Source organism: Epinephelus fuscoguttatus, linkage group LG21 (genome assembly GCF_011397635.1).
Source record: "Epinephelus fuscoguttatus linkage group LG21, E.fuscoguttatus.final_Chr_v1".
NCBI lineage: Eukaryota > Metazoa > Chordata > Actinopteri > Perciformes > Serranidae > Epinephelus > Epinephelus fuscoguttatus.
Window position 1 is genome coordinate 20,814,435 of NC_064772.1, and position 23,508 is coordinate 20,837,942.

At 39.0% G+C, this 23,508-nt stretch overlaps 1 protein-coding gene across 3 annotated transcripts in view; it reads left to right on the top strand.

The window, feature by feature from the left end:
- The window catches only part of drd3 (dopamine receptor D3), a 42,025-nt gene extending 33,673 nt beyond the window's left edge, over positions 1-8,352 (top strand). For 2 of the 3 annotated variants that reach the window (XM_049565892.1, XM_049565893.1), the window contains 2 exons: positions 3,020-3,395; positions 6,294-8,352. In XM_049565892.1, coding sequence (XP_049421849.1) covers positions 3,020-3,395; positions 6,294-6,490 — 573 coding nt within the window. In that variant the 3' untranslated portion in view covers positions 6,491-8,352. The remainder of the gene's footprint in view (positions 1-3,019; positions 3,396-6,293) is intronic. The other variant, XM_049565894.1, reaches the window with a different exon arrangement.
- The last annotated feature ends 15,156 nt before the right edge of the window (positions 8,353-23,508 follow it).

Below are 23,508 nucleotides of genomic sequence, written 5' to 3' on the forward strand. Positions count from 1 at the left end.
AGACCTTTCCAATGATACCACACAGATCATTGTGCTGTCATCCTATCATGCTATAAATCCAGATTAACTGTCTACAAAATAAAAACCTGACGAATTTCTTTACAACCCATTATACAGATCTTGTTATCAGTCACTTCATATAGTGAGGAATATCGTATCTTACCACGTCTTAGGCTTGCGTGTGTTTCTCCCTGTCTATCCACATTTGTAGTCCGGCTTTCAAGATGCAAATATCTCCATATTGTCCAGTTGACACTCCATCAAACTTTGTATGACAAGACCAGCCACTTCACCTTTGCGCACCCAGACAACTGCAGCCTAATTATGCATGCTGACAGGGCCGTAGTCACCATATACATTGAGGGGGACATGCTCCCCCAATGCTCAAAATGCCCCCCCAGTATATAACTGAAACTGAAAAACTACAGCAGACTTTGTTTACTGCAAACAAAGTGGCAAATATTATCTTGGAGTACATCACTGCACTTGGTTGACTATTTTTCTATGATCTTAGATGTAAATGTTTCTTTCAGATAAAACACATTTTTGACTTGTGAATGAGTCAATGGAATTTCTTGCCATAATGAAAAAATACTGGCAATCATGTCCGCCTGGCACAAACCACATGTTTTGGACAACTGTGAAGTGACAGAATGTCCCAGCATCATGGTTCTTATATTGCCAGATTCCAGAGAGTCTCCCCTCTTCATATATGGCAGAATATGTCTTCTTCCAACTTGCTATGCTGAGATACATGTAAGAATTTAGTAACACGGATTTGTTTTTTCATTGTTATAAAAATTAATATAAAATACAGGCGCATAGAAGGACATGGAATGATGGCAAATCTGGTTAGCCCACATTGTCCTGAAAAAAACAAGATATAGCATGTGTAGGCCCTATGTAGCCTTTATAATGACTGTGATATGAGCTTAAGAGTAAAGGCAGTAAAAATACCCCAAAAACGCCTAGGACCCAAAGGGTTAAAATCTGTGATATGATAAAACTTATACACACAGAATCCTTGCACGGTGAGTGTGATGCATTTTATTGTTCTGTTCATTGTGAAAAGTTGCTGTACAAGAAAAAATGGACAGACACATTTCTTCCCTTGCGTCTCACCACTTACTTCCCTAGGCAACCTGGTCGTTCTCCCAACTCATCAAAAATTGAGATGAGTGAGGGTGGATGAGTCAAACAAACTTTGGACTTTCACCCGGGAGCCTGCTGTTTGTGTTCTGTGTGAAACCAAGTCAATCAAGTTGTTTTACTAATGACGTAGTGCCCTAGTATGTGTAGCATACTATGCTAGCGAATTATGTCACATGACCTATGTGACATTACATTACATTGCTAACAAACGTAGTGACTTCAAGCCAAACCATGATGGGTTTTTTTAACTTGACCACATGTTTGTTGTTGCCCAGACCTAAGTAAACCTGATAGCACAGTTTGTTACCTTTGGTCAAAGTTTATTTTGAAAAAGTCTGTATGTACAACGAAAAGAATTAGTGCATTATCTACAGACAATGCAGGTAATGAGTATAAACTGACCCTGAAGCTGACACAGGAGGTATATCTAGCACATAATATTTTGGGGTGACAGGACACTGATCAAGTATTAATATTCGACGAGTTGGGAGTGAGACAGGGGCGTAAATATAGACAGTACAGGCAGTGCACTCATGGGGTGGAGGGACCCATGGAGGGAGCGGGAAAGTGATTCAGATTGCCACCTTGAATATATACCTGTGTTCAAAGAGGAATGATTAAGAAAAAAATGTTCCTAATCTAAAAATGGTTGCTATAAATGTCCTCAAAAAAGGCAAACCATGGTTTACTTTTCTATTTTTAGTTTTTAAGCTACCTAAAACAAAATTCTATGCATTCTCTACAAAAGCTATAAAATCTATAAATAAACTACAAAAACTATTAAATTAAATGATTAATTTTCTTTGATATTTTTGTCAGATATGCAATAATACTTGCTGGTAATATGTATGTTGATTTTGTCCAATGTCACGTCTTTATTTGTGTCAAGACAATACATGCACAATAGTGTGCACTAGGGCCCGTCAAAATAGTGTGCAATGGGGTCCGTCGTAATTTCCTTACATCGCTGGAGGGAGAATACGTTGCCCTAGGTGCCCGCGTCTTTCATTTGGCGCTGTGGCTACTAGAGTTATGAAATGATACTGTGCAGATAATAAATTGCACTTCATCATTGTTGTTGTGTGTTTCTAGATTGGCTAACATTATATTGTCTTTGTTGTGGAAGATTTCAAAAAGAGCTGGCCCTCTACCCTGTTCCTCTCTCTTGTTGCAGATGCATGTGTCCCACACATTCCTCACTGCGTCTTGGTCAAACAACTCTCGAAAGGCTTTTGACGGATGAAAAAAAAAATATATATATATATATACTATATGTGCAGAAAATCAAACCTCTTCCAGAACCTTTAATGATGGACAAAAGTTTCAGATTCTGGATTAACACAATGTAAGGTCACATTTATTTTTAAACATGCAATAATTCCCAATGAAAATGTGGACTTGGTGTGCAAAGGCCTTCAGCCAATATACAGTTCTTTTTACTGTAGCTCCATTTTGCTCTTCACCAACCAACAAGGAAAATATTTAGTTGTTCAGAGAGTTAAATGCTCCACTTTGTTAACCACATAGCTGCTAAATTTGTCTGACATTTCATACAGGTAGCAAACTGTACTGTAGGTTTACAGAGGGTAAAGTGCTGTCTGTTGTGAGTTAATATTAAAGCTGGAGGCCAGAAAACCAAAACAATGAGCTGAAAGATGCTAAAAGAGCTGAGGGGAACTGCAGAGTTGGGTAATAATTCTGAAGCGTTTCTCCGTACCACTGACAACTTTCATATTACATATAACAAAAAATAGTGCAGCTTTAATGATGTGACATTTCTATTACAATAAATAATATGATAACATGTAACTGAATATGTGTGCTGATTATACAGCATCTCTTAATCATGTATGATTTGTCCTGACAGCAGAGTGTAGAGCCTTCAGATCCCTCCAAGCCCAACCTGTTGTCAGGATGCCTGTGGCGCAAACGTCCAAAGACGGGACCTGTGGGGAACTCTGTGCTGCCCCAGGTGGACACGCAGAACTGCTGCAGCATCAGCCACGCCTCCTGTGGCCGCACTGAATTGGATCTGGAGCAGGATCGGGAGGAGGAGAAGGCGGAGGAGAGCAACCAAAATGAACAGCCTCCTGTCAGGATGAGCTGCGAGGTGAAGAATCTGTCCAATGGACGAACACACACGTCACTGCGGTCGATGGTACATTCTCACATCAACAATCCACGATTCAGGAGTATGCACGCACGGGAGAAAAAGGCCACTCAGATGTTGGCAATTGTTCTTGGTGAGTGGAGACTGTCTTAAGTGGCTGAGGGAAGAGAAACATAAATGTCATGCTAACACTTATCAAAGGCAATTATATGGATAGTTGCTTATTCCACTTCAGCTCCTTTAACATTTTCCTGATGGTCTTTTCTGCCATATGTGCCCGGTCACCTGTACCGCTCTCTCATCTAGCGATGGTGGCACCAGCACATTTTCTTACCCCTTGTGCATTTGCTGCATATTTTGCAGAGCCACAATAAATCAAGCTGAAATGTCAGAAAAGTCTGGTTTGCTTCAGGTTCACAGTGTGTGTCCAGGCACACGCTGTAGCTCCTGACACAGCTTTCACACGCTCCAATTATCAGCCAGGTTGCTATAAGCCTGGTCAAGTTGGCTCTGGCACAGCAGAGATCTCGCTGACAAAAATGTAATCAGAGGTGTCTCATTACGTTACACTGGTGTCAGTGAAAACTGTGGCACACACACAGAAAATTATCTCAGTCCCGCCCACTTCCCACCTGCTTTTCACCCAGCTGACCGCTGCTTTGCAGTGATGTTGTGACCCCAATTATAGTACTTGAATTTAATGAGTGTTTCAAGTATGCTGCAGCATTCATAGTTGTTTATACATAATAAACGATGTCCTGTTGGCTGCTGCTGGGTTTATTAAGTGTCTTCAAAACCTGAATAACCACACAAAGCGCAGGTTGGGAACCAAAACTGTTTTAACTGACCCCTGGCAAAGCCTTTCAAGCCTTCTGTTTTGCACAACACACATGGTTTTCAAAGAACAGCAGATTACTCGAAATGCGTAGTAATTCCTGAAGCAATGGGTCTTTGATTTTACACAAAAGTAAACAGGCAGGCCAACTATAGCTGCCAACAGTAGAATTTGTCAGCTGAAATGACTGTAGTTACCTATTTGACTCACACAAACTCCATGTGTTGGTTAAAAAGCTAACTTTTTAATGATTCCATCAGATTTGTTTTAAAAATGGCTGTGTCTTAAATGAAAATAATAACCACACATGATGTAATGCTAAAAAAATAAAAAACTAAGGCTGAAGCTGGGTTAAAAGATCAGCATCCTCACCAGTCTTACTTACACAACTCTAAACAAGTGATTACCAACTGGTCCAGCCACCGAGTCCAGATTTTTCCTTAGTCATTAGTTCAAGGTCTACATTTCATGTTTTCGGCGTCATACTTGCATTTGGCCATGTCTCAAGCTAGTTTGTTGTCTCTGTTAAGTAGCTGTCTGTCATTCATTCACTCTACAGCTGGAAGCAGTGCTTCAAAAATAAAGGCTGTGTGCTAAAAATTTATTGTACTTAAAAATAAAGTGTGTTTTTTACAAGATTGATATGCTAGCAAGTCACTTGTGGTCCTATCAGAATGGACCCATGACCCACTTTTGGACCAAGACCCCCCAGTTGGAAACCACTGCTCTAAACCAATGACTGCATATAAAGATGGACAACATGACAGCCTCACAAAAGTGAAGCCAAAACATCTTGAACGTCCCCTGGTAACTAAGTGGCTGTATTATAGGTCATAAACCCCGCCCCTTCCAGACCAGCCCACTCACACCGAACCCCCCCCCCCCCCCCACACACACACACACACACACACACACATAGGTCAGTTTTGCAGGCAGCTGATTATGTCCCCTCTAGTGGCTGAAGTAATAATTACAAGAATGGAGGAGGAAGTGACATGACCTAGCATAGAAAGCAACAAAGATGGATCAAACAAACACAGGACTTTCACCCAGGAGACCTGTGCTCATGTCCTAAAGTCACATTAACTTATTTTAATAACAACGTAGATGCTCTTAAAAGGGGGTTTGATGTCATGATTGACAGCTCTGTGTGTGTATGTGATCAGTGGTGCTGCTCATGATTGGGTCAGACCAGTGTATGGGTGGGAACTAAATCCTGCTCCACTTCCTAATTCGTAACTGCACAGACACTGGCTCCAAAGCGTAAGGTGGTAGTGCCTGTATGTGAAATATTTTCTCTTCACTTTTGTATACTGTGAGAAAATGGAGACACGTCGTCCATCTTTACATACTGTCTATGCTCTAAACTGTGATGTAGTAATGTTAGCATTTTGGCTCCTGTGCAGCGTGTCAGTTCTGAACAGAATTTTTTTTAACGTAACCTGTAACCCCATGTAATAACCAATGTAGTTTGCTACATCGCTACATTAATTATTATATATCCTCCTGAGACCCTGTGTCCTAATGAGAGAACATCACATTTTTGGTTTCCTGCACCTTATACTTCATTCTACTTTACGTAGACCTGTTTGTGGACACTTTTTGTGCCATCTAGTGGTAGTAAGACCACAGTACACTAATCCAAGTAAAAACAATATGGCAGCCATCTCTGCCAAGTCAGTCTGCAGCCGATCCCGAGACAAAAGTGGACAAGGTACAAAACCTGATCACATTTTATCGTTGAAACTTGTTTAATTATGATTGATAAAGTTTGTACTTTGATATGGCAATAAATTTGACCAATTTTAGCAACAGTAACAAGATAAGACACTGTTAATTAGGAAGTGCTCATTTGAGCATAGTGGGAATTTATCATCATCGTTAAAAGACATCGGGAGTATATTGTTGGTGACAATATTTATATATTTTTTTATGATTATCGGGTCCTACTGGTCCCAAATAGCTAGGAGAAATTAAAAATGCATTCCAAACAAAAGTTTGGGTTTCAGGAGGATATTATCAGCTTCCTTTGGAAGTACCCCTTGATTACTACTGTTGGTAACAATCTAGTTAGCCAAGCATGCTAAAGTTTGCGGCTGATGTTACAGCGGACAAACTCACTGTTTCTTACAATTTTTCTCTTGTGTTTGTGTTTTCGTCCTCTCTCCATACCTCCCTGCTCTCTGGCTGCTTCAGGGGTGTTTCTCATCTGCTGGCTGCCTTTCTTTGTGACTCACATTCTGAACACCCACTGCCGGACATGCTACGTGCCTCCTGGGCTTTACAGTGCTTTCACCTGGTTGGGTTATGTCAACAGTGCTCTCAACCCTATTATCTACACCACCTTCAATATCGAGTTCAGACGAGCCTTCATCAAGATCCTCAGCTGCTGAGGAAGACGGTGCCAGGAAATTAAAATGGAAATGAGGCTGTGCACTCGTGCTGCAACTCAAGCATGGTGCATTTGGTTAACAGTGACCACAGATGTACACTGGTCATGGTCCAAATAAGCAAAGCTGTCCGACAGGAGTCACACAGCAGCAGCAAGGTGAAGCATGAAAAACAAGAGACGCTGTGATGTGCAATAAATACAAACACCAGAAGATTTTTTTCCTTAGAGTGCTGGGACTCCATTTGAACAGTATTACTCCACTGATAAGACTTATATTTTCACTTGCGCACAGTCTTATTGATAGCACAGGGTGTTGGACTTTCTTGTGGATTTGTCTTGTACAGTATTTGTGCTGCTCTTTGGCACAGGACTTTTCAATCAATGTGTGTGGAAGCCCAAGATGAAGCTTTAAGGCTAAAGTAATCACAAAGCTGTGGGCCACTTTGTCCTAAAACGCGTTGCCACCGCACTGTGTGATCAACTGATGTTACTCACTTCCCCCACTCACCATCATCGCCATCAGTTACTCTCCAGTGCATGCACACATCAGATTTCAAGGGCGCTCACTTGAACTGTGCTGGAAGGATTGTATTGATTTCTGCCAAGACTCACATCATTCTGAAGATTGTCATTTGTACTGATGTGGAGGCATTGTGCTCAGTGTGGATTCATTATAATTAAATTGTGAGATTTTGATGTAAAGCACAGTGGAAAAAAATTCTGTTTTTTTTTTTAAGGGACTGTCTATTTATTGGCAAATCCTCCCGTAAATTTAGAGCTGCCTGCTGGCTGTTCTGATGTGCTGATGAAAACTGGAGTTTTGTGATCTTAAAGATATACTGTGCAGGATTGTCCTGATAAAACACTGTGTAGACTCATACAGAGGTAATCCCTCTCAATCATTATTTATGACCTACTGGAAGTGTGTGGCGGTGTATTGATCTGCAGAACTCTGCCTCTGACTGTGTTTTCTTATTTTCTGTGAGCACTTATTCCTACAGCACTTAGGCGGGGTAGCGACCAGGTGCTAGCAGGCATGTTAGAGACACAGCACCACAAGGAACCCTACAAATAAAATGAGGCCAAACGCCAACCGAGAGTAAGTCTGAGGTTGGCTTTTAAACCCCAATTCCAAAAAAGTTTGGACGCTGTGTTAAATGTGCATAAAAACAAAATGCAATAATCTGCAATTCCTTTTTGACATACAGTGGGAGATTAAGTATTAAACATGTCCACATTTTCCTCAAACCTATTTCCAGTGCAGCTATTTACATGGAATTTAGACCAGACATGGGTATTAACCAAGTGTCAACCTTCAGAGCTGAAAAATGAAGCCAACACAAAAGTGCCAAAAACTGCAGTTCCTCTAATGGCCACTTGAGACTGGCTCCATAAGCGACTCAATCCCCTTAGACCCCCCATGTTAAAATGCCCGACTTTACAGCAGAAATAAACATGTTTATAACCTGGTTCAAAACATTTTGGTCTCTATAGCTAATTTCAACATTTATGACAACCGTACAGGGGGTGAATGTTTATATAGCTCACCCGTTATTGAGGCTTAAAGTTACACATAATTAAAGGTGGGGTCGCTTTGAGTGACAGGCTGTCTGCCGATATTGTCCTCAGCTTCTCAGTTAGATGCAACCTCGCTCATCCACAGTGCCAGCCTCTTGTCCAAATAGGGTCACTTCTGGTTTCAAAAGACCAAGATGGTGATGGCAATGGCCGTAATGGCGAACTCGAGGCTTCAAGGCAGGAGTCCACAAACCAGTGGGTGACATCACTGTAGCTACATGCACTATTTTATACAGTCTTTGGTAATAACTCAATAAAACTACACAGATAAAGAAATCATAACATTTCAACCCAAAATTGTATGTGCAGTAAAGTGGAAGGTAACACTTTATATTAAGGTACTGTAATAAGTGTTCATTAATGCTTAATAAGCACAAATTAGCAGTTAATGAGCACTTATAAGATGTATAAGATGCTTATTAACATTAATAAGACTATATAAGTGTTTTTTAGTGTTCATTAACTGTTAATTGGTGCTTATTAAGCATTAATTAACGCTTATTACAGTACCTTAATATGAAGTGTTACCAAGTGGAATGATACAAGAAAAAAGCATTACACACTAACTTAAATTTATGTAACACTCGGAGAAGCCTTTGTTTGCAATGCCAAGAAACTAAGGTCTCACAGTGTTCAGATGGGATTTTGGCCCATTCTTACACACAGACAGTTGTTAGATCTTGAAGTAATTTCAGATACCAGTTGTGAATCCTGAGAGAGAAATTACACTTTCAAAACTTCAACAGCCTGTGTTCTCAGTTCCCAAATGCTTACTGAGTGTTGTTAAACGAGAAGGTGATGTAACACAGTGGTAAACATGGCCATGTCCCAAGTTTTTTGGAACATGTTGCAGGCATTATTTACAGAAAACATTCTAGTTTATCAGTTTAAACACTACATTTCTTGTCTTTGTACTGTACTCAATTGGATATAGCTCGAAAAAAATTTGTAGATCATTGCATTCTGTTTTTATTTCTGATTTAAACAGCATCTAAACTCTTTTTGGAATCTGAGTTGTATTTTAATTTTTGGCAGCGAGCATGTTTACAAAGAATAACCTACAATCCTGCACAGTGTACTTTTAACAGATCAAACAGGATTGTTGAAGCGTGTGGTGTTCAGGTCTGTCATGGACTGAGCGTTTACTGTAGTGTGCTGTAAATAAAGAAATGATGAAATGTTTTCCAGGCTATTCATACACTCTTACACAGCTCATGTCTGCATGTGTGTGCCTGAATGTTGCTGATGATGGGAGACGCCATCAGATCCTGGTGTGTAAAAGTGTATGTGGGCTTTCTGTGGGGAACACAAGAAGAACCAATCTGAGTGAGCGGGATAATGGGAGATTTAGAGACAGACAAAGGAACAACACTGACACAGAAGGAGGATGAAAAACACAATATGAGATAGATGGGAGAGTGGAGTGGGAGGGAGTAACACCAAAAAAGAGAAAAGAAATGAAGTGGGATAACAAGCATCAAAGGTAACTAGGAAGAAAGGATCTAGGTATCTAGGAGGAAAGGATCAAAGGTATAGGAGGGGGGGAAATGGTGGATTAATCAAGGAGCTGCAGAAGGGAAGGATCTCAGGCTCTCTTATTTCTCTGAGAGGCATTAACACCTGCTCCCCTGACACTTTGTGCCATTGCGTCGACTCAGCCTTGTTCCACCGCGACTATTTATGATGATGATGCGTGACTATTTATGGGTGTACGCTGTGATGTGAGAGAAACCTCCACTCTGTAATCATTATAATGCCAATAACCCATAGTGTTCATTTATGTTTATTCTCTCTAAATAAAATCCTCACGCAACTGAAATCAATATTTAGTACAATGTAGAGGTTTAATGTTGTAATCAGGACAAACAAATTCCACAGTGTTTTCTCTTCTGTTCTTTGATTGAATTTGAATGTGCATTAATTTAATTATAGATGCATGTCATGGTGTAAATACTGCACAGCTGTGCACATGTGCCTGCTAATTACATTCAGTCACTCAGAGACAATAATAAAAATCTATTACTGTTAATGAACTGCACATAGGCCCAAAATCTCACAGGCCAGAAGCTGCTCATAGACCCCCAGAGGCTGCAATGTTCATTACATCCAATAATATGCAGCTCCATGGAGCATATGTATGTTGATATTACTTTGCATAATCATCAGCAGTGAGGCTAAAAAGTTGTAAGCCTACGTTTGTCCCTAGATGCTGCTGGAGGAAAGGTTACAGGGTCATTAAAAATAAGAGTTTATCCCTTTGGGACCATGTATGTGCTCATCCAATTTCATGGCAATCAGCTCTTTACGTTGAAAGACATCTTGTGTTTATAGCTTGCATTTTATCCTGAAGGTGATGCAAGTGCATGGAGAGCTTCTTGAGTGTCTAAAACTGTGAGGAAGAGGTTTACTCTGATGGTGTGTGAGAATATTTGCTTCCAAAATGAGTTATTTGGTTTCAAGAATTTTAAAGAAATTAGACTGAGTTTAGTGGAATCTATCTGTAGTCATGGTATATAATATTCCTCACGATGTTTTCATCAGTCTCTAATCACATGAAAATAAGAATAGCTGTGCTTTCATTATCTCAAAATGAACTGTTTCTATCTACATACGAAGCAGATTCCTCTTCCACGGAGTCTGACATGTTAATCTATGCCACTAAATCACACACACTGGACCTTTAAGAGACATTGTCTCATAAATCCCTCAACAACTCCTCAGAGTCACTTAACTACATAGGTCATATGTTCCTGCTATCTGAATACAATCCACAGGAGCCCAAGGGGCCACATGCAGTGTATGTGTATGCCATAACTGCGTCACCCTGGTGTTTGAGCGTGCCTGCCACACATCTACATTGAAAACATTGAATTTGAGGGCTCAAAAATGGTGGCATGTGCACGGCTCCTAAATTAGAGCTCCTACAGGTGGATGACAAAGTAATTTGCATACGACAGTTAATGAGTGCAGTTTTAAGCATGTGGTTAACGTTGTGAAACAGTCGCAGTTGTGCCAACACTGCCTGTTGCCTGTTAGGTTTAGGCAATAAAACTGCTTGTTTAGTTTTCAATTAAGTCTTGGATCAGGGCCAGCACTACATTGGTACAATGCCACAAATTGACGTTTTTTTCCTTCAACATTCGTACATGGTTACATTTTGCCAACCCACACACATGGTTGGGCTTAGGAAAAATAACAGGGTTTGGCTTTACAATCTTGCAGGAGGCGAAGGTTGGTGGTTGTTGGACTCATTCACCACTCCTCCCACCCACCCTTTTTGGACTTCCGCCGCCTTAACTGTTGTAGTTGTCCCGCTGCATAATCTTTGTGATGCTGCCAGGCGTTGACCAACTGCATATCATGCTGATGTTAAAGGATGGCTTTTTTTCATCTGTGCTGTACGCTGGAAGTCATTGCCCAAGCGTCATTTTTTCAAGGACTTTAGAGTGAGACCAGGTTGGACTTCCTTCTTTGCTCCCTCAATAATCACTCCAGCCCCTGCTTAACAAAAAAGCATACATATATGAGTCATAATTTCTGTATGTAAAAATGACCTATGTGGTCATGTTTCTGAGGGAGATGGTCTCAAGTTCCAAGACATTTCCTGTAAAGCATTTCCTAGTAGTAATTATAGACAAAATAACTGTTTGCACTGCAGTCTTGAAAGCTGGTGTGCACAGCAGATCAGTGAACATAAATCAAATTTGTCTACAGACAAGCATACAATTCAACAAACTGTATGTAAGATTGGTTTTATGATTTTAAAGGAATGATCAAATTGTTTGTTTCTAATGGAGCTTTCACTCAAGGAAGTCCCTTTTATCTTTCTAATTAGTAATAAATCACGTTATCTCCAGAAAACTTTGGGAAAGTACAGACCCTTAAAATAATTAATTTATCAAAGTAGCTTGTATGAAATTATTTTTTTTACAAGTACATGTCAGGCACACATGGTGCAGTCAGCCACCATCATAGGGGCTCAGCTTCACTCTTGGGTACTTACAGTGTTCAAAGTCCATATTGCTGCACCCCTGCTGGTTTGTTGGAACGCCCACACAGAGATGCTGCGCTCTGAGGATCTGAACCTCTGTGTGCATTACACCCCCCCATGCACTAACCTCCATGCATCTAATGTAAACAAATTTCCTTCAGATGTTTCTCTGTAGTCTACTTTTGATTTTTACCGCGAACTGAGTCGGATTGAAATAATATAGTTTGAAACACATATAAGTTTGAGTTTCATATTGCTTGAATAAAGCTATGCTTCTCTATCTAATTTATCTTCTGGGAAACATGAATATCAAAAACTGTTTCATTACATTTCAATTTGTGGCCCAGTGGGATGTGGGATTGGTGGCATTGCAGGGGGTGTAAATGACTGTGGGGAAACAAAATATGGAGCAGAACTAATGTTGAACAAATCCGAAGAATGTGGAAATGATTAACAAACAAGAGTGTTTTCATGTTAGCGGGATTCAGCTTACGTAGGAGAACGTAAAGTAATTTTTCTTTGACAAGCAGGAAATAGAAAACAGGTAATGCTAATCAAGCAAACATGTCAGTCAAAACCAAAATATGACGGCATCATTTTGGTCTTGAGTTCACAGTCATTGTAGTAGGAGACGTGTCTGAATGTTAGAGCAAAGTTTTTGGGGGGTTTTGTTATTGTTGTTGGATGTTGTTTTTAAGTATTGTGTGCAATAAAAAATATCATTTAACAAAGTCATAGTATAGTATGTCATTAAAATGTCATTCAAAAAGTCATGGTATAGTATGTCATTAAAATGTCACAAAAAGAAGTCATCGTATAGTATGTCCTAAAAATGTCATTCAAAAAGTCATAGTATAGTATGTCATTAAAATGTCATTCAAAAAATTCATAGTATAGCATGTCATTAAAATGTCATTCAAAAAATTCATAGTATAGTATGTCATTAAAATGTCATTAAAAAAGTCATGGTATAGTATGTCATTAAAATGTCACAAAAAGAAGTCATCGTATAGTATGTCCTAAAAATGTCATTCAAAAAGTCATAGTATAGTATGTCATTAAAATGTCATTAAAAAAAGTCATAGTATAGCATGTCATTAAAATATCAAAAAAGAAGTCATAGTATAGTATGCCATAAAATGTCATGAAAAAAGTCATAGTAAAGCATCAAAACGTCATTAAAAAAAGTCATAGTATAGTATGTCATAAAAATGTCCAAAAAAAGTCATACTATAGCATGTCATAAAAATGTCATTCAAAAAGTCATAGTATAGCACTTCAGAAAAATGTCAGCAAAAAAGTCAGAGTATAGTATGTCATCAAAATGTGATTTTTTTTTTTTTTAAAAAAAAGCATAGTATAGTATGTCATTAAAATGTCATTCAAAAAGTCACAGTATAGTATGTCATTAAAATATTTTTTAAGAAGTCATAGTATAGTATATCATAAAAATGTCATTAAAAAAGTCAGAGTATAGTATGTCATCAAAATGTCTTTTAAAAAGAGTCATAGCATAGCATGTCATTAAAATGTCATTAAAAAAGTCATAGTATAGCATGTCAGAAAAATGTCAGAAAAAATGTCAGAGTATAGTATGTCATCAAAATGTTATTTAAAAAAAAGACATAGTATAGTATGTAATTAAAATGTCAGAAAAAGAAGTCATAATATAGTATGTCATAAAAATGTCATTCAAAAACTCAGTATCGTATGTCATTAAAATGTCATTTAAAAAAAGAGTCATACCTGTATGTCATTAAAATATCATTAAAAAAAGTCAAGGTATAGTATGTCACTAAAATGTCAAAAAAAAAACTTCTTAGTATAGTATGTCATCAAAATGTCATTAAAAAAAGTCATGGTATAGCATGTCATAAAACATCATAAAAAAATCATAGTATAGTATGTCATCAAAATGTCATTTAAAAAAGACATAGTATAGTATGTCATTAAAATATCGTTTAAAAAAGTCATAGTATAGTATGTCATCAAAATGTCATTTAAAAAAGACATAGTATAGTATGTCAGTGAAATGTCATTTAAAAAGTCATAGTATAGCATGTCATTAAAATGCGATAAAAAAGACACAGTACAGTATGTCATCACAATGTCATTTAAAAAGTCATAGTACAGTATGTCATTGAAATGTCATAAAAAAGACATAGTAGGCCTATAGTATGTCATCAAAATGTCATAAAAAAGGTCATATTATAGTATGTCATTAAAATGCCATATAAAGATGTCATAGAAGAGTATGTCATTAAAAGGTCCAAAAAAGTCATAGTATAGTTTGTCATTAAAATGTGATAAAAAAAAAAAGAAGTAATAGTATAGTATGCCATAAAAATGTCCTTTAAAAAAAGTCATAGTGTAGTATGTCATCAAAATGTGATAAAAAAAAAAAGAAGTCATTGTATAGTATGTCATTAAAATGTAATAAAAAAAGAAGTAATAGCATGTCATTAAAATGTCATAAAAAGAAGTCATAGTATGTCATTAAAATGTCCAAAAAAACAGTGCCTTAAAAAAAAGTGTCACAGTCTTTAAGATGTTACTGCAGTATCAATGAAAATAATTAAGATCCAATGAGACACATTTTTTGCTAATTCTCCTACATTCTTAACAGATAATTAAAACTGTAATGGGGTCTCTGCTCCCTAAAGGACAACAGACTGAGCAGCCAAAAATCATTCATGACCTTCATTAGACTCCTGCTGGTAATGGAGAAAAAATAACAACAGACATGACCTCTGTGCCCCTTAAAGTAGGTATAACCCAGAAAATTATATCAACACTATAAACGGATTCTAACAGGTTTTCATGCCACACCTCTTTGTATGTATATTCTGTACTCACTGTCAGTGTGTAGTCCTATGCAGAGCAGCTATATGCACATAGGCGTACATACACAGGCTTTTCGACGTTTATTATTTGATGCCATCACATGCAATAGTTTGATATGTCTTTGCAAGCATCAACAGGTGCTTCCCTTTCTTTGTGACTGTGCGCATATGAGGAGCATATGATGGATCATAACATGGATGTTCTAAATTGAAGGAGCCCATCCATGAGTGAAAGGCAGAGGGAGGGGTTTAGCTGTGCATCTAGTTGGCGATGACACGTCAGAGGAAGAAGATAAATGTGATGCGGAGTTTGCATGTTTATCAGCAGGTCTCAGAAGGAGCAGGATGCTTGCGTGAGTGATGGCTTCTCATCATTTAATTAAGGCGGTCAGACTCCTGTCTGTTTTTAAACTTTCTAAAATCCCTGCAGCTTTGCATATATCTGATTGAGGAGGCAAAGCACACAAGAAAATAGGTGGATGAATGAAAGTGGTACCAGTTCCTGCACAAATAACAAGTCTCTTCCTGCTTCTTTCCTTTGTCTTAATGATATGAGAGGCTTTTTGCATTTTTGTGGGTGGACGAACAGATGTGATAGGCACTTGCAGTCTTTAGCAGCGGCTAATGATGATGGATAAAGATGTTGATTACAGACATGGATGGCTACATGCCTTGACTGACATTCAGTCTGTCCCTCTCTCCTTCCTCAAAATGCCTCCCCTTTTTTTCCTCCCACCAGTGTGTCAAAGCAGCATGATAATCATCCCACCATTCTCTGCCACTCACACACATGCTGCTTTTACAGTTAATTTGATGCCATTTTGAGGTTAAGGGGTCATGTGTTGAGGGAACCAATTCTGCAAAAGTGGGAAATGTGTTATAGCGATTTGACTCCGCAAGATGTACAACATCAAGTTCCATTCTGGCTGCATACACAATGGTGTCTCTCTCTTTCATTCACTGTCACCTGCCTTATTTTTGTGTGTGTACTGTTAGAATGATCTTGTGGAGGCAAAAATATGTTAAGGAAGTCACATTGAAGGGGCTCACCACCTTAGGACTGAAGAAGCTTCTTGGATGAGAGGCGAAACGTCTTCAAGAAACGCAAGCAAGTCACCTACGATATAGCACTTATGATTACCATGACCTGGATGACTGAGAATCTTCACTGACTAGCTCAAGTGATCATTCTGTTACTTGCTCTTTCCAGTCTTTATGCTAAGCTATGCTAGTTGTCTGCTGACTTCATTTTTAAAGGTCCAGTGTGTAGGATTTAGTGGCATCTATCAGTGAGGTTGCAGAACTGAAACTTCTTCCTTGTGGCAATCCAGTCAGAGAACTCGGTGGCAGACGCAGAAACACGAATGGCCCAATCTAGGACCAGTGTCTTATTGTCTGTTCTGGGCTACTGTAGAACAACAAGGCAAAGTCTGTGGGAGAGGACCCCACACTTACATAGATATGAATGGTTCATTCTAAGGTAACAGACATGAAATGTTCGTCATGGACTATCAGACACCCAAGAACAGCCACACTTACAAATATCTTTAAATGCCGCATGAGTGACAGGCTAGTAGTTGGTGCCAGCATGTTTCACCAGCCAGCAAAAACACTTACACTGGAGCAGCGTCAGCCATTGATGCAAGGTGTGAGCTGTACTTCGGCAGTAAACAACCAGCCATGTGTGTCTGACTATGGATGGTGGAGCTACTGAGTGGATTTGTGGAGTTTATTAGCTACAGTGATGGCTGTTAGCAGCTAGCTCCACTTGTTAGCCACTGAATGGCAGCGGAGCAAGCAGCCACCGGCCAACAGACTTCACAGCTGATCCCAACTGGACTCCATTTGATCCAGACTGTTTATGGAGGGTCTATGGGTTGATGGTGTTTGACAGGCAGGTAGGAGGCTCAGTTATCTGTGAGTGTAGCTGTGATGTAAGTAAACAGATTGAACTCAGATCAGTTTTCTCTGACGAAAACACAATGATTCTTAATTCAGGTAATTATAAATGACTGAAAACATAGTTGGATGGTTCTAAATCCTGTAAACCTTTAACAGATACAAGAGTCGTGGCGATCTTCTCATTAATTCACAGAAAGTAGGGTTTAAGTTAACATTAGTCATTTGCTCATGGTTCAGCTCAGGATGAGTCTCCAGGGAAATAACGTAAATGAATAAAATGTTTTCCCAAGTGAAAAAAACAAGTGTCTGTGCATGTGTGTAAATGTCCCCCTAGTGACAGGTTAATACCAATAGATTCTAACGAATGCATAATGTGGCCAAGGGGGGGAAGATAAGCCTTGTAACATGTCGACTGCAGAGGATCAAAGCAGACATGCAGACATACTGTAATCAGATTCAGACATTATCAGTTTGTCTTAGAAAGATTTGGGTTTTACTAAATTCTAAAATAGGCTACCTTCTGGGAAAAAAAGAGACTACGAACAATCACTGTTAAACTAGATTTTATTTTGCATGTCACAACACTTTAATGCTTCACGTTGAGAGGAGAGGGATGTTTTTTACCAACATCATTTTAACACAAAATGAAAAACACCCACACACCTTATTTTATGCTTTCAGTTGCATTTTCATCACTGGGTTTGTAAATGCAATTATCTAAAACCCAGTCAGCTGCTACATGTTGCAAGTATTTTGATGAAAAATAGTGGAATATAAAACACCCATTACCCAGTGTGTGTTGGTTAAAAAAATGTACACTGTGCACCTGTCCCCACAGATTGCCAAAACCCACAAATTCACAGTCATGGTATCTACAGCCCTCATTAGAGGGATACTTAAGGCCGTTTTTTAGCCACGTCTGTGCCACTACAGTGTGGGGAATGTATGCTGATGAACAATGTTAATGTGCCCCCCTGTGCTGTCACCTCCCAGATCTTACCGTCTGTCTGCTAGCCAATGATACATCATTGAAGACATAAAATGACACGCTTTGTGTCATCAGGCAGATTTTGGCTCGAGGCAAGGTCGGGGAGTTCCTGGCGGAGTAAGCACAGGAGGTGCCTTGACAACACTGACCCACACTGCTATGACATAGATTTGGTTAAAAACCTGCAGAGTATCCCTTTAGTACTCAGGCTAAGGTGTAACGATCCATAACTATTGTTTTGTGTCTGAACCTTGACAGTTATTACTGAGCTGAATTTGATACTTCTGTTAAATGATCTTGTTGTTAATTTATGTTTTACTGCTGTTGGGAGAAGTTTGCCTTCAGGGCTTTAAGTAATTTTTAGGAAAAAGATGGTTTGGGTTCAAATGAAAAGATTTATTCCGGAAAGAACTTTCTGGCAGAAAGCCTTGAAGTTTGCTGTTTTATGTGTGTTAGTAGAGTCGGTTTACAGTAAACTTCACTGCACTTCAGCGGTTCCAGTTACTGACATTATTTATGTGTTGTTTTATCTTTTATGGCCAAAAGTAAACAAGAAAGGTGTGTCAGCTTCTTCTGTAACTGATTGTGTTAAGGATACACATAATATCGTTTCATATCGAGCAGACCCCTGATTCGTATCGAATCAAAATCGTATCGTGGCAGACTTTGTAATATCGGCAAATGTCATATCGTTGTCCAAATAATCAAAATGATATGGTAAAGTGATGAAACTGGTGATTTATACTCCTACAGGCTAACAAGATTCTTGATATCTGTTTTTATGGAGGACCTTTACTGCTAGGGAAAAAAGTTGTGTATGATACTGTAGAATAAAAACACTCATTGTTAGTCAAAAATATGAGATAGTTAAAAGTATAAGGTAGGCTAGTGAGTCACAATTAAGATATTTAGACCAAATGTATAATTGCTGTATTGTAATTTAAAATTGAGAATTAGACTCATCATTTTGATTTATTATTTTAACTATTTGAATTAATAAGTCATACTTTTAATTTAGTATCTCATCATTAGGACTTTAATAATCAGTAATTCAAAAAAAGTAACTTCTCTTTTTTAAAATGTATTTACTTACATATTCTATTATGTATTGTTCAATTCAATTTATGTATTCATTTATTTATGTATTTATTTATTCCCACGCTGACACGGGGAGAACATCCAAACTCCACACAGAAGGGCTCCCACGCCCGGGATCGAACCGGCAACCCTCTTGCTGTGAGGCGAGAGTGCTAACCACCACACCACCGTGCTGCCCATATTCATTTATTGTTTCAATTTTTATTTATTTATTTATTTTTACTTTTTTTTTTCATTTTATTTGCAGAAACTGGTAAGATTTGTCTTTTGTCCAAAACAACTTCCATAATTCTCATACACATACAGTATCAGGGACAATTGATGGCTCCATGTCATCCTCAAGGACATTTTAACCCAACAAACCACATATGATTAATAGCCAGGCAGCAACTTATGAGGATGAAAATGAAGCCAGATTGGAGCGGATCAGATCCACCCCTTACTCCTCCACAGCTCCACCCTGCAGTCCAAATATTGTCACCTCTAGCTTCATAAAATCGAGATGGTGACAGGCAAAATGCCAAACTTGAGGCTTCAAAACAAACGTCCACAAACAAATAAGTGACATCACGATGGCTGTGTCAACTAATTAATACAGTTCATGTTAATGGCCAACGGTAAGCCCAGCTTAGTTACAGCTATCATACATATTTTTTGCATACATATACATATAATTCAAATCTTTACCTATGCAGCGCTGCAGGAGTTGTGGTATCTTCACCCTGTGTTGTTTTAGGGTTATTCTGCATTGATTGGCTGGTTCACTCGCCATAGTTTAAAACGTGACGTGACTTGACTTTGTGGGGGGGGTTTATCTTCAGCAGGTGTCTGGGCACTCTCCGATAGCATGCAAATCTCAACATGCTGCTGCGCTGGCAATCCCTGAGCGCTCCTTTGCAAATGACTCCTTGAAAGGTGCAGCCCTTCACGTCTCCTTCATGTATCCCCAGCTGCATTTATCTCACTCCTGTGATAAGGACTGAACAAGAGGCAGAATGGAGGCCTCGAGAGAAGAATGTTCTTCATGAGTTTCGTGACTAACAATCATAAATAGCACTGAGTATTTTGAGGTAACTATTTGCCTGATTAGATATAATTAGTTCTAGATGGTTAGGGATGCAGAGTGTTGGTAAGTAAGAGGGGAAAGGGGGCGTTTCAAAGGACTTTTCAAAGTGAATTACTTCAGTAAGACACCTTTCAAAAAGAGAAAAGCTGCAACAAGTGCTTTGGCATTTTTTGCTAAAAATAAAAAGGTCATAAAGACTCCAGCTGCGGTTAGATGCTGTGTGAAAGACGGCTGAGTGAAGGGATCACCTGGTAAAACCCTGAGAAACCTTCAAACACAGTTGCACATCTGCATGCTTTCACACACCCATGCAAATGCTTGCACAGAAAAACCAGTGCACACTCAGAGGTTTGCGTAGTAGCCAGTGTACTCCAACTCTTCAGGGTGGGTGCTTCAGTGTTTCCTCAGATCCTCTCCTGTGGAACAGATTAAAGAGCAAATGCTGCTGCCCTGAGAATTACCATCACAATGCAGCCAGTGTTAATTTCGTTGACAAAAACTATGATGAATTAAATTACCTTTTTTTTTCCATGATGACAACAAAATAGCTAAACATACATCTTGATAATAAAAACCAAGACTGTGTTTCATTTTTGTTGACAAGACCAGACATGAAATGTTCGTGGTGGACTATCGGACATCCAAGAACAGCCATACTTAATTATCTTTAAATGCCTCATGAGCAGCAGACTGGTAAACTCCAGCAAGTAGTCGGCGCCAGGATGTTCTGCTAGCCAGCAAAAACACTCACACCGGAGCAGTGTCAGCCATTGGTGCGAGGAGTGAGCTGTAATTTGGCAGTAAATAACCAGCCATGTGTGTCTGACTGTGGATGGTGGAGCTACTGAGTGGATTTGTGGAATTTATTAGTTGCAGTGGTGGCTGTTAGCAGCTAGCTCCATTGGTTAGCCACTGAATGGCAGCGGAGCAAGCAGCCACCGACTGACAGACTTCACAACTGATCCAGACTATTTATAGAGGGTCTATGGGTTGATTTTGTTCGACAGGCAGGTAGGAGAATTCAGAAAGAAAGAATTCAGGCTTTAATTAAGTTTTTTTTCTGCTTCTTAACAGTGAGTTCAATAAATCAATAATTACAGCGAACCTGGTTACAAATCCTAGCTGTCTCGGGTTAGTTGTTTGTGTTGTCAAATGTTTATAGAGCATATATAGAGAAATGTTGAGCTTTTCAAATGATGATCAGTAAGTGTGTGCTCTAAAATTCCCCCTTGAACATGTATAAACTGCAGGAGACATGCAAGTTTGTAAGTATTCAGAAATAATTTGTAGTTAAAAAAAGTTTTAAAAAATATATCTAAATGACATTTTTATGCAGCCTGTCATCTTGATTATAATTTCTGATATATGAATTAGCCTAACTGGATTAGTTTAAGAAAACATAATGACATTATTTACTTTCGTCGACTAATATTAGACAGAAACTATGGACAAAATGACTAAAATGTGACTAAAACTACTGAAACTAGCTAAAACTAATAAACATTCCCATCTCAAGGCCCAGACTATATCTAAAATAGCTGTGGAAATTAAGGCTGAATGCAGCCATGTGATTATTATCAGCTAGTCAGGTTTCGACTAGGGAGCTACTTTCAGAGTTAATGAGCAAAGGGGAAGCGGGAAATAGAGATAAAGGCAGAACGACTCCACCACACCTATCAGGAGCTGAATGAGTTAATCTCCCTTAACACACAAGCTCCTGTATTTCCCCTGAGAAACGGTTTAATTCCACAGGAAATCTTGTCAATGAAATGATTATTTTACCCAATCGGAAGAACACTCTGTATCTTTCAAATTGCACTTGCAGGTAAACAGTGTTTCTTAAATGGAGGCACGCACTCAGTAAAGCATCAGGAGATGGCATATACATAAGTAATGCATTCTATGCACTGTCACACCTTTCTCACTCTGGACCCCAGCACCTGGGCTCTCCTTATTCTGTCAATCTGTCGAGCAATTAAAGCAAGACCTCCCCAGCACCTTGGCAGGGTTGACGGGGAGCGACTTGCAGTGTGAGTGGTTTATGAGAAAAATGTGCATTGATTTGCTTGAGGGTGTGCGTGCGTGTGAGGCAGACCAAGAGAGACAGAGGAGGATGGTCACAGAAAGGCTTGGTCATTATATTTCTTTTCTATTCAAAATTCATGCAGCATTAAATAGTGCATAATTACATCTCATTTAGACCTAGACTACCAGAATAAATGTAAATTACATACTTTCTTATCACGCTTGTTGCCCAGTTTACTATGTAGGATTCAGTGGTATCTACCAGTAAGGACTGCAGATTGCAACCAGCTGAAAATTCTCCCATGTGGTAAGTGTGAACTCCTGGTTAGATTTTCATTAGGGTTCATTGTTTAGGAGGTTTTTACCAGAAGCCGAATTATATTCAAAGGTCTCTTCCACAGCAAAACAAATGTTAAATGTGATTTAAACCAGTACAATCACAGAATACTGCAGCTTCATGTTACAAATCAGTGTTTCTCCGACACTGTTAAGGTCATCAACACTAAAACTAGCCCAGCATCTGCTAATGTGATGCTTATGTTTTTCTCTGATAACTTAAAATCCAGATGTGTGGGAGGTTTTTATCAGTAGCCGAATCATCTGCAGATATCTCTTCAGCTCCAAAACAAAAACACCTGGTGATTTAAACCGGTAAAAACACTGAATAAAGCAGTTTAGTGTTAAAGATCAGTGTTTTTTGACACTGTTGGGCTTGTCTCGGAGGGGCTGCTAACTACGATGGTCAACGCAGAGTTAGTGTTTGGTTTGTCCTTCTGGGCTACTGTAGAAATACAGTGGTGCAACTTGGGGGACTCCCAGGTCCCCAGGAAGTGTGCTTGGCTTTGAAGCCAATTTTCTGAGTGGCTAAACAGTTGAATAACAATTTCCAAGTCCGTCACATGATGCCATTGGGCCAAAAAAAGACTTTTTCCCACAAACTTTAATTGAGAAAGAGACGTCTGTAAATCAGTGGATATATTTTTTTAAGCATCACAACTCCCGCACAATGACCCGTTAAACTATCAGGATTATGATCCATTCAGTCGGATAACATTTGTAAAGTCTAAAAGAGCCGTAATATCAAATCATTTTATCCCCATTCAAGTTAGAGCACTAAACCAGACAGAAGCCTCTAGTGCGCCTGGTCTATGGGCCCGATGATGCCAAAACAGTACCTATCATCACGGTTATTCTATACGTGGTAGATGAACATTTTTGGCTCAATGCACAACTGAGCAACTCCCATAGAAATAAACAAGGTCCCGTCTCCAACACTGTATCCAGGTCTCTGTACACATCTATGTGGACAAGGACTCACTCCATATATTGATTTAAACAGCTCATTTTAAGGGAAATGAAAACCCAGCAATTCTTATTTTAAGTGATTACACACTTAAGAAAACATTTATTGTATTCTATTCCATTTCTGCCAATATATCCCCCTAAAGCCTACACACAGGGCCTTCTGATGCTTCGACAGGGGATACTAAAAGAATCATTCACTGTTTTCCTCGTTCATGCTTATTTA